Source organism: Equus caballus, chromosome 8 (assembly GCF_041296265.1).
Source record: "Equus caballus isolate H_3958 breed thoroughbred chromosome 8, TB-T2T, whole genome shotgun sequence".
Taxonomy (NCBI): domain Eukaryota; kingdom Metazoa; phylum Chordata; class Mammalia; order Perissodactyla; family Equidae; genus Equus; species Equus caballus.
In genome coordinates, this window is record NC_091691.1 from 92,729,746 (window position 1) to 92,744,646 (window position 14,901).

Below are 14,901 nucleotides of genomic sequence, written 5' to 3' on the forward strand. Positions count from 1 at the left end.
CTAAAAAATGTTTTTGATTTTTTACAACCTACCAAAATATACATCACTGATCCATCCCAGGGCAAAAACGATGCAAGCATAAGTAGTTCATCCATTTAATAAACATTTACTCCTCGTGCAACCATAATGTGACAGGTAAGTTCTATGTAGGCTGGTGTAAGTCTAAGGCACAGAAATTCCTTTTACATATACTTTTTCTCTAATCCTATTTTTTCCTTTTTTACCAGTCCATATTTTTGGAGTAGAGATAGAAATCGTTTTTCTGGTATTTCTCCTTTTTCTCTAGTAGTAATTATCTCCTAAGTATAAACTCCAAATGCCATCAAAATACTATTAGGTTTCTTTCCCCCAAACTGATTGATAGACAGAAACAAAATGAGCTACACATCTAAAACTTATTTCAGAAGAGTGCCTGGCACGTAGTGAGAGGTAAACGGTCGCTGAGTAAGTGAACACACCACAGTGAGGACCAGGGTTCCCGACTGGCACGAGGAGGCCGAGAAAGGCCAACACGTACTCAGATCACTTCTCATATCGCACAACCTCGGCGACCTGACCATGATCCGTCCTTGGCCGTGCCTCCTGGAGCCCGGTGGGTAAAAATTCTTCAGACGTGACAAGACTCGAAACCTAAAGCCAAAGCAAGGCTTGGCCACAAGCTGGGAAGGTGGCATCATCCTTCAAGCCGATCGATGGGAGTCGGCGCTCCTGAAACTTCCTGCCACACTCAGCAAAGGAGGAACGGAAGACAGCCGCATCTCTCGGGTGGCTGCCGCGGGTCCCCGCAGGGCCGGTTGGGGGAAGGACCTTAAAGGCGTCCGCTCAGTTAGGGGGCCCCGGGAGCGGAGGGACATCTCGGCGAACCCCGCAGCCTCTCCCCACCGGGGCTCGAGACCCCTGCCCAGGCCCGACCCCTTCAGGGAGGGTCCCGCGCCCGCCCCCCTCGCCCACGCACGGCCCTTACCTGTGGCGCAGAGCCGCAGGGCAACCCCGCGTCTCCAAGCTGCCATGCTCACGCCAGGAAAGGGGGGAGACCCTGCGGAGAGGACACAGAACCTGGCGGTCGCCGCCGGCGCTCTCAGAAAGGGAAGCCGAGCTGCCGAGCGCGGAAGGGAAGCGCGGCGTTGAGGGCGGGGGCGGGGCAGGCCTGCCTCGCACCCTCCCAGGACCCGGCCGGTCTCCGCCAATGAGCATGCGCGTAACTGTGGCGCATGCGCGCAAGTGCGGCGCACGCGCGGTCGCGTTTTTAAGCTCGGCCCTCTCAGCTGCCGCGAGGAGCGTGGGAACCTAGCGAGGGGGTGTTTTCGTGTTGGAGTGGAGCAGGTTGCGTAGATTGGGGGGCGTTTCCCGCAAGTTAAATACCCGCTACCCTTGGAAGATGCATTAGACTCCACCGACGCATCTTGAGGTTGAATTCCGCCAGCTCTTCCACTTCCTGTTCGTGTGTAATGAGCGATCAAATTCGTGGAAAGAGGTGGATGTTAGCGGCGGTTAGAAAGATGGGAGGCTATGGATTGCTGTGTGACCCTCCATATATTTCCAATGAATTTGGAATTTTCCTTGAACCTGTTTGCAAAAGGGGAGATGTCTTATAGTCCTAAGCCCCATTAATGTAGTTTTGCCAACTAAAGAATTCCCTTTTTAAAAATTGTTTCTTTTGAAACCTGAAAAAATGAAGTTGATCGTGGGATATAATTTTTTGTTGATTTGTTCCTGTTTTTTATGTTTGAAATAAGCATTATAAAACATTTATAAAAATTACTTAGAAAAGCGATACAGTTTTCTGTGATGGTTCTTCCAGCAGTCACTGCATCTGACCTAGACAAAATGTTTATGGGACATAAAAGACCAGAAGATTTAGATTTAAGTCAGTTACTGAACGTGTGTTATGAGAATAGAAACGAATTATGATGTCAGCCAGTTCATCTTAGGTTCAAAATTCCAACAGGCAGAAATCTCAAAACGTTGCTATTCCTAACGACAAGAAGATTAAATTATAATCTGATTGAGAACAAGCCCTAGGTTTCATCCTTTTTATGCATATGGCGTAATATCCAGAGCAGGCCTTCCGCAGATTCAGATATATTTTTTAATTGAGCATCTGGCTTATTCGAAGAGCTTAACATACATAAATATTTAATCCTCATAAAAGTTCTCAAAGTAGGAAATATTATAGATTAGGATCCAGGATCTCAGAGAAGGTAATTTGCTTAATAACTATAAATGATGGAGCTGCTATTTGAAAGTCTCAGACCCCAGAGCTGGTGTTCTTTCTGTAACACAACAGTGCCCGGCAGGATTTCTTTCTGCCCTGGAATTATCCCCTTCCCTCTTCCTTGTCCCCTTTTTCAGTCATCCTATTTTGGCTAATGGTCCAAATGTTTGAGCAGTGCATTTCCCTGGGAGTTATGCTAGGTATTTCCCAACCTAATATTTTATCCGACTGGTCACCACATCTTTTATTGCCTAAATATCTCTTGAATCTGTCCCCATTTTCTCCATCTCCATTACTCCCTGGGCAGATTCTCATCTTCTCTTGCTTGGATAATTGAAATAGCCTCCTAACTGGGCTCCTAGCCTCTAGTTTAACCCCAAGCCATCATGTCCATCACTTGCTAGATTGGTGTTTCAAAAATACAATTCAAAACAGATCACTTTAAACTTTCATACTACATCCTGGAGTACAGGAAAAAATCATGGATTTATACTGTCTGCAAGTACGGTCATCATCTGTTGTTTTCTCAACCTTCTCTCCATTAGTCCCATCCTCCCCTAACTATGCTTCCCTAGGGACAGTTCCCTGCTGAACCAGCCATGCTGTTTCCATGCCCTGTACATTTTGTAATCTTCATCATCACTTAGATTGAACATTATTACCATCAGCATTTTTGCTGTTTTAGCAAAAATCTTCTATGTTACATTTTCTTTTTAAAAAGCCTTACTTTTTAAGAGCAGTTTTAGGTTCACAGCAAAATTCAGAGAAAAGTACAAAGATATCCAAAAAAAAAGTAGACTAAAAAAATTCTCATTCTCATCTATTTCAAAATTGTCCGTCTTCCACAGCATGTAAAAGAAAATACTCCTTTAGAATTTGCATCATGGCTTCAATTAGCATATGAAGCACAACATAAACCACTCTTGACCTAGACATAAGCTTTCCAGTACTGTAACCAGCAGCTACATGTGGCTTTTAAGCTCTGCAGATGTGGTTAGTGTGACTGAGTAACTGAATAATTTAATCTTAATAAAGTGAAGTGTTAAAACTGATACTTGATTCAGTTATTGGAAAACTTTAAGTATAGCTGGCAAAACCTGGTTATGTAAATCTCCTTTTTCAACTGTAAATTAAATCTAAATACTGAATAAGTATTTCTGATGAAATTTTAGAGTCTGGAATGATATGTACTATAAATGTAAAGTTTGCAATGGATTTTGAAGACATAAAAAATAATGTAAAATTTCTAAATATTTTTATATTGATTATATGTTGAAATTATAATATTTTAGATGCAAGTAAAGTATATTATTAAAATTAGTATCACCTGTTTCTTTTTCTTTTTCAATGTGACTACTAGAAAATTTAAAATTACATATGTGGCTTGCATTGTATTTCCATTGCATATCATGGACCTAGAGAATCTGTAAATGATCAAACAAAAGCAAATTTCTTAGAGTTTTTGGATAGAAAATAAGGTAAATTTGCATATGCTAAAACTTATATTTAGTAAGTTCGTAGTACAATATAGCATATATTTTTAACTAATGAAAAATTGTGTTTTTCCTGCTTGTCTGTCTCTAGTGGTTATGAATTGAGATTTGGAAAGTTCTGCATTAAATGTAACAAGTGTTTTAACAAAAAGCTTTTAAGTGAACTGCATATTATACATGTATATGCCTCATATATCATGCATACATATCCTCACCAAAAGGCGTGTTCAAGGATGTCTATAGCAGGTCTGTTTGTGATTGTGAAAAGCTAAACTACTCAAATGTCTTGGTAGACTGGATGAGTTGTGCTGTTTTCCTGTAGCAGAATACTCCATAGCAATGAGAGTGAATGAACTATTGTCAGGGAACTGGGTGGATGTATATCACGAATGAAATGTTGAGGAAAAGAAGCGAGAAACCAAAGAAAGGTACTCACTGTATGATTTCATGTACATGAGCTCAAACCCAGGCAAATTAACCAATAGTGTTAAAAGTCGGGGTACAGGTAATGTTTTGTTTCTTGATCTGAGTGCTGGCTACACAGATTTGTTCACTTTGTGAAAATGCATTGAGCTCTGCCCTTATGGTTTGTACTTTTCTGTATAGAGACTGTAACAAAAGTTTAAAAATAAAAACAAATAAAGCTGTATAAGTTTTTAATGGAAAGATGGTCAGTATACAGTGTGAAGCAGTCCTTCTCAAACTGTACTAAGCATCAGTTACCTAGAGAACTTGACAAAACAGTTTCCGACCAATCCTTACGGAATCTGATCCAGTAGGCCTGGATTTGCGTTTGTAAGTTCCCAGGGGATGCTGTTGCACTGTCCTGCAGATCTCAGTGGTGTTGAGGAAAAATAAATCCAGAAAATACCATTCATTTTTAGATTGCTTTGTGTAAAATACATGAGGTAAAAACAAATCTAGAAATGAAAATCAATTTTTTTATAATTGTTATTTCTTGATGGTGCATAATGGTTTTGCTAATTTTAAATAACCTTACAGGACTGGCCTGGTGGTGCAGTGGTTAAGTGCGCACGTTCCGCTTCTCAGCGGCCAGGGGTTCGCTGGTTCGGATCAGACATGGCACCGCTTGGCAAGCCATGCTGTGGTAGGCATCCCACGTATAAAATAGAGGAGGATGGGCACAGATGTTAGCTTAGGGCCAGTCTTCCTCAGCAAAAAGAGGAGGATTGGCAGCAGTTAGCTCAGGGCTAATCTTCCTCAAAAAAGTAAATAAATAACATTACATATTTTTAAATGTCTCAGTTTTAATTTCTAATATGGTAAATATTGTTAGATATAACCCACGTTAAAAAAAAAATCTCTGAAGTCCTCAATATATTTTTAAGAATGTACAGTGGTCCTGAGAACAAAAGTTTGAAAACAAAGTGGACATTTGCAGAACGCTACATTCAACAAGCAGGGAGTACATACTCTTCTCTAAGACACATGGAAGAAGTAAAAGAAACTCGTATATCTAACATATCATTAAGACTCAACAGATTGAAAAAAATGTAGTTTTATCAATATATTCTCTGACCATAATGCAGTTAGGTTATAAATCCATAATACCCTAATTGGTTAAATACGCCCAAATCTGGATTTTCAAAACATACTTATAAATAACATCTTTGTAAAAAATAATAATAGGAACTAAAATATACTCAGAACGAAACAAGAAAGAAAATACGCCTATTAAAATTGTAGGATGTAGCAAAATCTGTACATTCAGAGAAACTTATAAACATAAATGCTTTTTTATTTTAGACTGAAGAAAGAGTGCAAATCAGTGAACTAAATATTCTCCTTAAGAAGTGGGAGAAACAACAGAAAAAAAGGGAGGCACAAAAAATAAACAGGGACGTTTACTTTATTGTGCCAGCAACTGTTCTATGCGCTGTGAACAAAATGGAAGCTCGTGCAGTTCACTTCCTAGTGGGTTATAAGAGTTATCACTTGTACGGTGTATATATAGTCGGACGAGCTTCTGAATGCTTTACCTACATTCACTCACTTAGAGAGACAGGAGGAAGAAGACACAGTAGACTCAAAGACGTAAGTCCCAAAGTGTGTTTTTTGAAGCAACCAATACAATGGACAAATTGGTTGTTATCGCGAATCCAGAAATAGAGTGAGAGCATATGAGAGAGAAGGAAGAAATAAGAAAACATCTAACATCCAGAAATCACCAAGACACCTTCGGAGAGGCGGGCTGAATCATCCTTCAGGCCCAGAGACGTGGAAGCCAATTTAATATTGGACCAGTCCAAGCAGAACAGCTGTAGCACCATCCCCTTCTCTGTCTCTACATACCCACCCTGGAAGAGTAAAGCCCCAGGCAGCTAGCTGGAGAAGGCAAATGAGAGAAGGCAGATCAAGACCCCCTAACCTATCCCACTGCAAGTTTCCAGCCTAAAACAGTCTCTAGGAGGCAAGGGGAAAAATTTTTGATGGGAAATCTAGTTCAGAATTTTGGTTAATATTAGGAATGGATATGCAAATTATTAGACTGCGTCTGCAACTTAAGGTTAGTTAGAACTATCTATTATCCAAGTGGGCTCGTTAGAATTTTCATGCTGGGACAGGAGTAGAATACTCACACTGAAAAATGTTTAACAGAATGATGGGACAACAATCAGTTGCATTTTGATTATGTTGCCATTATTGTTTATTCAGTATATTAATTACATTAATAAAATTAGGACCAAAAGATGGACATAAATATAGACAGTGGAGGTTAAAAAGGTAAAGAACATTGTCACGACATATATGAAAAGTTAAAATCAAAAAGTTATAAAAATATAATTTACCAAGATCGATTCACGAACTGCAAAGAGAATAATTGGATAGTCATTAAAGAAATTGAATCAGAAATTTGAAATTATCTCATAAAGAAAATGTGCTATCTGACTTTTATGAAAAAAAAAAAACATCTGTTACAAATCTTCCAGAGAATAGAAAAAAAAGAACACTTCTCAATTTGTTCCATGAAGCTAGTATAAACTCAGTAACAATACCAGAGGAGGCACGTGTGAGAAAGGAATTATACAGGTCAATTTCATTCATGAACAAAAAGTGGGAAAAATTCCAAATAAAATATTATCAAACCAGATCTGGTAATGCACAACAAAAGATAAACTTGGGTTTTCTCCCAGAAATGCAAGCATGGTTTAACATTAAGGGGAAAATTGATGTAAATTTTCCACAGTAACAGATAAAAGATGAAAAATACGTAATCACATAAATAAATGCAGTAAAAGAATTTGATAAATATCAACCCCCAATCATGACAGTAAACCAGGAATAGAAGGACGATTCTTCAACATCATGTGCTGTGCAGGTTAATTTCCAGCAGTCCTGGAATTAGCCTGAGCTGTTTTGCTCAAGTTCCTGCATTTCATTAAGCTCTGGTCCCAGTACCTCAAACAAGCTGATTATTAATGTCACTTTTGTAACCATGCATCCAAGGAGTTTTCGGTTGGTTTTTACCAGCCTACCAGCATTGTTTATTGTAGGAGTGAGATTCCTGATTTGCAACTGTTGAGACTGACTTTGTAGCAGGAATATGTATATGTGACCAGAAAGATATTTAAAAACCCAGTGAGATTCCTGGGCTCCCTAGTTCCAAGGAGTTCTAAGCACATGTAGGTGGTTCCTGATCCAAGAGAGAAAGTGCTCTAAAACATGACCCTTATAGAAAGTAGAAGGTAAAAACTTGTACCAGACCTCCCCAGACCCCTTGCCGTGAGACAGCCTTTGACGGGCATCTAAATCCTTACTTCTACACTGTTGTTATATTGTATCCATTTTCTCGAATAAGTTATAGATTTGTAAGTATTGTTATTTGGGGTCCTAACAGTCTTCTTTAGCAATCAAAGCCTATTTTAGTACATACAGTTGGCATTAGAGGTGGGATTTCTTAGAAGACTTCTGACGCATGTTTTTGCTAAAAACATGGGTTAGACATTATTTAGAAAGAAAAAGAATGGTTCTGATAAAGGGGATGCAAATGAACTATTGATGCAGAGGTGGTTGCCAAGCTGTGCTTGGTGTGAAGTAACACAGGCTTTGAAATCAGCTACTGATTGTAAGACTTTCCATTGCAATCTAGAAATGATAGAACCTGAATGCCAGGAGCTAGCAAAATTAGAAGACAAGTTGCCAACTGTTGGCAGATTGGCTAAATCAGTTCCTGGTTGCTCCTTTCAGTATTAGCAAAGTGACAATCCACAGTCTCCTTTGATGGAGCTTCATCCTCTCTGGTTGGCAAATGGAGCCCCAGCCAAAGAAACCTGGGCACAAACTTTTGATGGGTCAGCTTAGCCTGTGATACCTACTACAACTAAGGCGATAACTCAAGTGGGGCAAGTTGCAGATGGAGGACTAGAAACCAGTGAAGTAAGGAATTGTGCAGTAATGAATTGGAGGCAGTTTGTAGACTGTTACAAGCAGTGTCCTGGTGACCCTGTTAAAATGGATCCTGAGAATCTTAGATCAAGGAGCAGTGCCTCTGGCTTTGAACACTGTTGAGTAGAAGGAGATGTTTGCACTCATCCTGGATCCCTTTTCGGCTGCTGTCTTTGTGGGGACAGTTCAAGGAAAAGTCCTTGCTGACCAGAATGGATTAAGACAGGGACATTCGTACTAGAGCAGGTTAACTGCTCTGCCCCTCCCATGTCATTTAAGTGCTAATGTCTACTAAAGCTGCAGAAATGCTGCTGATGCAGACAGTACCAGACTGGCTATATGACAGTGAGCCGTTAGTGGACTTGCTAAGTGACAAACTCCCCGGGGATGCCTCTCACCCAGGTTACGATGAAAGGAGCGCCACCACTATGAACACCATTTGTGATTTTGCTCCTAGGACCTCAGAGGATGTAAAAGATGCAATCTAGGGTCTTTTATCCCAGCTTCCTCCTATAAGACTTCAAGATAATACAAAGGTTACAGTTTTACAAAAGAAAGGAATCAAAACAAGAAGAGGGCAATAATTCAGGACCTAATGCTGTGGAAATCATTAGACGGTTAATTTAAAATGGCGTTGAGAAGGAGGAAACTGGCTAAACTCCCACCGAAACTTTGATAGAATTTTATAGGAAGCCGAGGAAACACACTGCCTCCTCTCAAATTTCCCAAGATATACAAATCTCAATGCAGATATGCTTGTCTTGCCCAAGATTAGAGGAATTTCAGTTAGAGAAAGGTTCTCATGAGCCTACAGCATCTCCAAAATACCCACTTTTAATACTACTGCAAGCTATCAGTTTTCTATTTCTACAGCTTGAAACAGCAGAAATTTATTATCTCACAGCTCTTAGATTAGAAGTCCAGTCAGCTGAGCTAGTTTCTGTGCCCTAGGTCTCACAAAGCCAAAATCAAGGTGTCAGAAGACTCTGGGAAAGAACCCATTCCAGGCTCATTCAAGTTGCTTAGTAGAATTCACTTCCATGTAGTTGTAGGACTGCAGCCCTTGTTTCCTTGCTGGCTGGTGGCTAGGGGTTCTTCTCAGCTTCTAGAGACCACCTACGTTCCCTGAGTATGGCCCCCTTCAAACCCAGCAACAGTAGATGATGTCCTTTTCAGGCTTCAGAGCTCTCTAACGTTCCCTTCTGCTGGAGCTCTCTGACTCTTCTTCCTTCCTCTTCTGTTTTGTTTTTTTTTTTTAAGATTTTATTTTTTTCCTTTTACCCCCAAAGCCCCCTAGTACATAGTTGTATATTCTTCGTTGTGGGTCCTTCTAGTTGTGGCATGTGGGACGCTGCCTCAGCATGGTTTGATGAGCAGTGCCATGTCAGCGCCGAGGATTACAAACCAACGAAACCCTGGGCCGCCTGCAGTGAAACGCGCAAACTTAACCACTCGGCCACGGGGCCAGCCCCCTTCCTCTTCTGTTTTTAAGGGATCATGTAGATATATTGGGTGCACCTGGATAATCCGGGCTGCTCGCTCTATCTTAAAATCACCTGTTAGTAATCTTCATTCCATCTGCGAAGTCCCTTCAGAGCAGTACCTCGATCAGCTTTTGACTGGATAAGCAGGGTATGAGAACCTTGAGAGGACATCTTCAGAATTCTGCCTACCATAAGCAGTAATGGAGAAAGAGCATGACATGAGAGACAAGGTCTCCTCACCAAGTCCCTGTGGGAGAACCAAGGCCTTTTACAAATGTTTGGGTGAAGTGGCCTGCAGATGGAGAAGAAACCCTTTTAGATCTTCTGCATACAGGAGCACAGCCTAGACCTACTAATGAGCCGCCTACGGGTGATAGCATTAATTTATGGGGACAGGGAGATGCTACTGTAAAAAGAATAAAAATTAAAGCCTTATTAAAAGTTGAAATATATGATTTAAAAATATATACTGTGGGGATGTCTCCCTTACCTGAATGTAAAATTGGTGTGGATATAATGGTTGGCTAAAAGTTCCTCCCTCTACTGAGTAAAATGAGAAAAAGAAATAACTTCTAGATCTACCCTAGATTCAGTAGTAATTGAGTATGAATCATGGGAACTGTTATAGTTACCTAAGCCTACTCAAATAGTTAATTTGAAACACTATTATAGGCCTATATCAATGAAAAATTACTGCCTTAATTGAGGACATGTTAGATGCAGGTGTGTTAATGCCCACACACTCACTCTACAGTGAACTAATGTTGCCAGTGAGGAAGGCTGATGGATTGTGGAGGCTGACCATGGACTATAGGGGACTCCTTTAAACAGTAACCCTAATAGCTTCAACAGTCCCCAATATGATCCAGACTATTCAACTGCTAAACAGATCAATTCAAAAGCTAAAGGTGACCAGTTTTCTGTAGCTGACCTGGCTGATGCCTTTTTTCAATATTAGTTGCTAGGAAGAGTCAACACCAATGTGCATTCATGTGGAATGGTTTCCAACATACATTTGCCTCTAGGTATTTGAGTTCCCCTGTGCATTGTCACAATCTAGTGAGGCTGATCTAGGGTACTACAAGTGTATAGTGTTCTAGTGCACTATATTGATGATATGATTATTTCCGAAACTGAGAATCAAGCTAACAGGAACTTTACTATGATCATGAGTCATATGACTGATCAAGGATGTTAATGAATCCTGAAGAAAATCCAGAACCTTGCATAGATCATAAAATTTAGGAGGATTACATGGGCTGGAATGTCTTGTGATACACTGCAGACCACTAGGAATAAATGTTCATGCTCTTACCCCACAGACTAAACAAGAAGCCTAATGCCTGACAGGCCTACCTCACTTTTGGAGAAATCATATCCCCTACTTAAGGATACTCTTCAGCCCAATCCATTTAAATCACTTGGGAAAAGGCAATATTTGATTGGAAGCCTGAACAACAAGAAGTCTTGGAACTGCAGATATTGTAGCTCAAGCTATCCTGTTTGGACCATATGTTGTTGTTATGGGCTGAATTGTGTCCCCCAAAATTCATATGCTGAGCTCTAATTCCCAATGTGATGGTATTTTTGTTTGTTTATTTATTGAAGAAGATTAGCCCCGAGCTAACATCTGTGCCCATCTTCCTCTATTTTATAAGAAGGACACCTGCCACAGCATGGCTTGATAAGCAGTGCATAGGTCCATGCCCAGGATCCAGAATGGTGAACCCTGGGCTACTGAAGTGGAGTGCACAGACTTAACCACTATGCTACCAGGCCAGCCCCCGCAGTGTGGTGGTATTTTGAGGTGGGATGTTTGGGAGGCAATTATGTTTAAATGAGATCATGATGGGATTAGTGTCCTTGTAAGACTAGGAAGAGACCAGAGCTCGCTCTCTCCTCCACGTGATGTTACAGAGAGAAGGCAGCCATCTGAAAGCCAGAAGGAGGGCTGTACCAAAGCCCAACCATGCTGGCACTCTAATCTTGGACTTAAAGCCTCCAGAACTGTATAAAATAAGTTGTTTAAGCCATCTAGTCTGTTATATTTTGTTATAGCAGCCTGAACTAACTGAAACATCTGGTTTTACAGGTTCCCAGTGGAGAGGAATTTTGCCTCTGGATGAATCATACCTCACCTCACTCAAATCTGATGGCATTTAGATGAGACTTTGGACTTTAGACTTTAGAGTTGATGCTGGAAGGAATTAAGATTTTGGGGGCTATTGGAATGAAGGTATTTTGTATATGAGAAGGACATGAATTTGGGGGAGCCAAAAGCATAGATTTCTGGACTGAATATTTGTGTCCCCCCCATTCATATGTTGAAGCCCTAACTCTCAATGTGATAGTATTTGGAGGTGGGATCTTTGGAAGGTAATTAGATGAGGTCATGGGTTGGTGGGACCCCCCCATGATGGAAGTGGTGTCCTTATAAGAAGAGGAACAGACAGGAGAGCTTTCTCTTCTCACCCATATAAGGATATAGCAAGAAGGCAGTTTTCTGCAAGCCAGAAAGAGAGCCCTCACTAGAAACTGACCATGCTGGCATCCTAATCTCTGACTTTCAAACCTCCCAGAACCTCCAGAAATAAACGTCTGTTGTTTAAGCCACCCAGTCTATCGTATTTTGTTATAGCAGCCTGAGCTGACTAGTGCAGGTGCTAATGCTGAAGTGATATTCAAAATATCAAGCACCTGCCTTCATGCAGACTCAAGTCTTTGACAAAAGTTCATAATTGTGGTCAACAGTGACCTCTGGGTTATTAGGCAAGAAAAATATTTGATACTACTCTTCGGTAAATTTCTTTTAAACTTAGTTACTAGCTAGTTGTTTGGAATTTACTAAGACAACTCCATTAACTGAAAATTGAAGGACATACAATTATATCAACTCCTGAATTAGCCTTCATGTCATGGGTAATGTCAAAAAAGCATTGCAACAAGGAGAGAAATCTCAAAGGAACTTCCACCATAAAATGGAAATGATATTACAGAAGCATTCTACCATAATACACAGTGGAACTCAACATATTCATGAGCAAGTAGCCTATTTTCCATTAGGTCCTCATAAAAAGCCATCTGAAGAATGGTCTTGCCTTTTCATCAATTTCTCGAGGATACAAGAGAATTGACCTGGTTCACAGGTGGTGGTTCCAGAATGGAATGCCATGGCACCATAAGGAAAGCAGTTGTCCTATGTCCAGCAGATAGTAAACTCTTCTCAGAAGAAGGCAAAAGCAAGTAAGCCACCCAGTGAGCTGAGTTACAGACCCTGTTTCTGGCACTTTGAGAACTGGACACAAATAAAATCTCCACCTTTGAGTCCATATTGACTCTTGGATGATTGCTTATGGACTTCTGATTTGGTCTGGAAATAAATGAACAATAAAGGGGCCCCTGTGTCAGGTACTGCTCTTTGGAATTTGCTATGGCAATTCTGAGTGCAAATCAAAGTAGAACACACTGTTGCTCACCAAAGAACTACTATTCCAGTTTCTGAAGGTAACTGGAATCAAGTTGATGTTCTAGTTCTGTCTCTTGAAGCGGCAGTGTGGGCCTATGAAAATAGCGAACTCAAGTCATGCAGTGATGGGCTGAATGGTGACATACAACACTGAACTTTATTTAAGCTCAAATCATTAATAAAATTACACTTCCAGCCAATAGGAAAGGTCAAATTTGCAGTTGTTTCTGAAAAATAGTCCTAGGGGAGAACATCCAGCTCATAGCAGGCAGGTAAATTATATTGACTCTTTCCCTATTCCTGAACAACAACAGAAAGAAAAATATTGGGCCATCTTGGTCCTCCTAGTTACATTCCTCAGATCAAGGCAAAGCTTTCAACTGGTTCAACAAGAATATGTTATGGCTGTGCTACCATATTATCTCCTCAGTCTTAGGTGCAGTAGGTGTGGCCTGGACAAGGCAGAACAATCTAGTCTGTTGTCTGCTATCTTGAGCAGCCTCATCCATTTACATCATGCATCCTTAAAATTTATCATTTTCTATTGGTGTTATCATGCTCAAAGGGATGGGAAGTACCAGTATATATAATAAGGATCAATAACTTACATCAAACATTAATGTTAAAGGTAAAAAAAGAAATAAAAGAATTTCCTTTAATATCAGGATCCAGATGAGAAGATTATTATTACCATGTCTATCAAATATTGCACAGAAAGTCCTGGATCACATAGTAAAGTAAAGAAGAAAAAGGGATAGAAAAAGGATAGGAAAAAGGAAACTCCTTAATCATAGATAAGACTATCTATATTGAGGGGCAAGCCTGGTGGCATATTGGATAAGTTCATGTGCTCTGCTTTGGCAGCCTGGGGTTTGCCAGTTTGGATCCTGAGTGTGGACCTATGCACTGCTCTTCAAGCCATGCTGTGCAGCACCCCTCATAAAAGAACTAGAAGAACTTACTACTCGGATATGCAACTATGTACTGGGGCTTTGGGGAGAAAAAATCCCCAAATATTGGCAACAGATGTTACCATAGGGCCAGTCTTCTTCTTCTTCAAAAAAGACTAGTATTTAGGGAACAAAAAAGACTATATCACAAATTAGTGGGAGGAGAGTAAAACTGTAGGGATTCTAGTAAGAGGTCAAACTTAAGGGACTATCAGCTTAATATAGATTGCTATGTACATAGGTTATTATATGTGAATTTCATGGTAACCACAAACCAAAAACCTATAATAAATGCACAAAAAAATAAAGAAAAAGGAACCCAAAGATAACACTAAAGATAGCTATCAAACTGCAAGAGAGAGAGCAAGAGAAGAAAAGAACAGAGAAGAACTACAAAAACATCCAGAAAAAAAGTAACAAAATGGCAATAAGTACACACTTATCAACAGTTACTTTAAATATAAATGGGCTAAATGCTCTAATTAAAAGACATAGAGTGGGTGAATGGATGAAAACCAAGACCAGTATATATCTTGCATACAAGGGACACACTTTAGACCTAAAGACTGTCATAAACTGAAAGTCAAGAGATGGAGAAAGGTATTCCATGCAAATGGAAATGAAAAGAAAGCTGAAGTAGCAATACTTATATCAGAAAAAATTGACTTAAAAAAAAGGATAACAAGAGACAAAGAAGGGCATTACATAATGATAAAGGGGACAATCCAACAAGAGAACATAAATATCTATGTGCCCAACATAGGAGCACCTAAATATATAGGGCAAATATTAACAAATATAAAATGACAAATTAACAATAAAACAATAATAATAGGAGACTTTAACATTCCACTTACATCAATCAATAGATCATCCAGACAGAAGA

At 40.0% G+C, this 14,901-nt stretch overlaps 1 protein-coding gene across 1 annotated transcript in view; it reads right to left on the reverse strand.

The window, feature by feature from the left end:
- Positions 1-1,219, reverse strand: part of TMX3 (thioredoxin related transmembrane protein 3) — a 43,938-nt gene extending 42,719 nt beyond the window's left edge. Inside the window, exon 1 of the mRNA XM_001492986.6 lies at positions 965-1,219. Coding sequence (XP_001493036.2) covers positions 965-1,010 — 46 coding nt within the window. The 5' untranslated portion in view covers positions 1,011-1,219. The remainder of the gene's footprint in view (positions 1-964) is intronic.
- Positions 1,220-14,901: the final 13,682 nt, after the last annotated feature.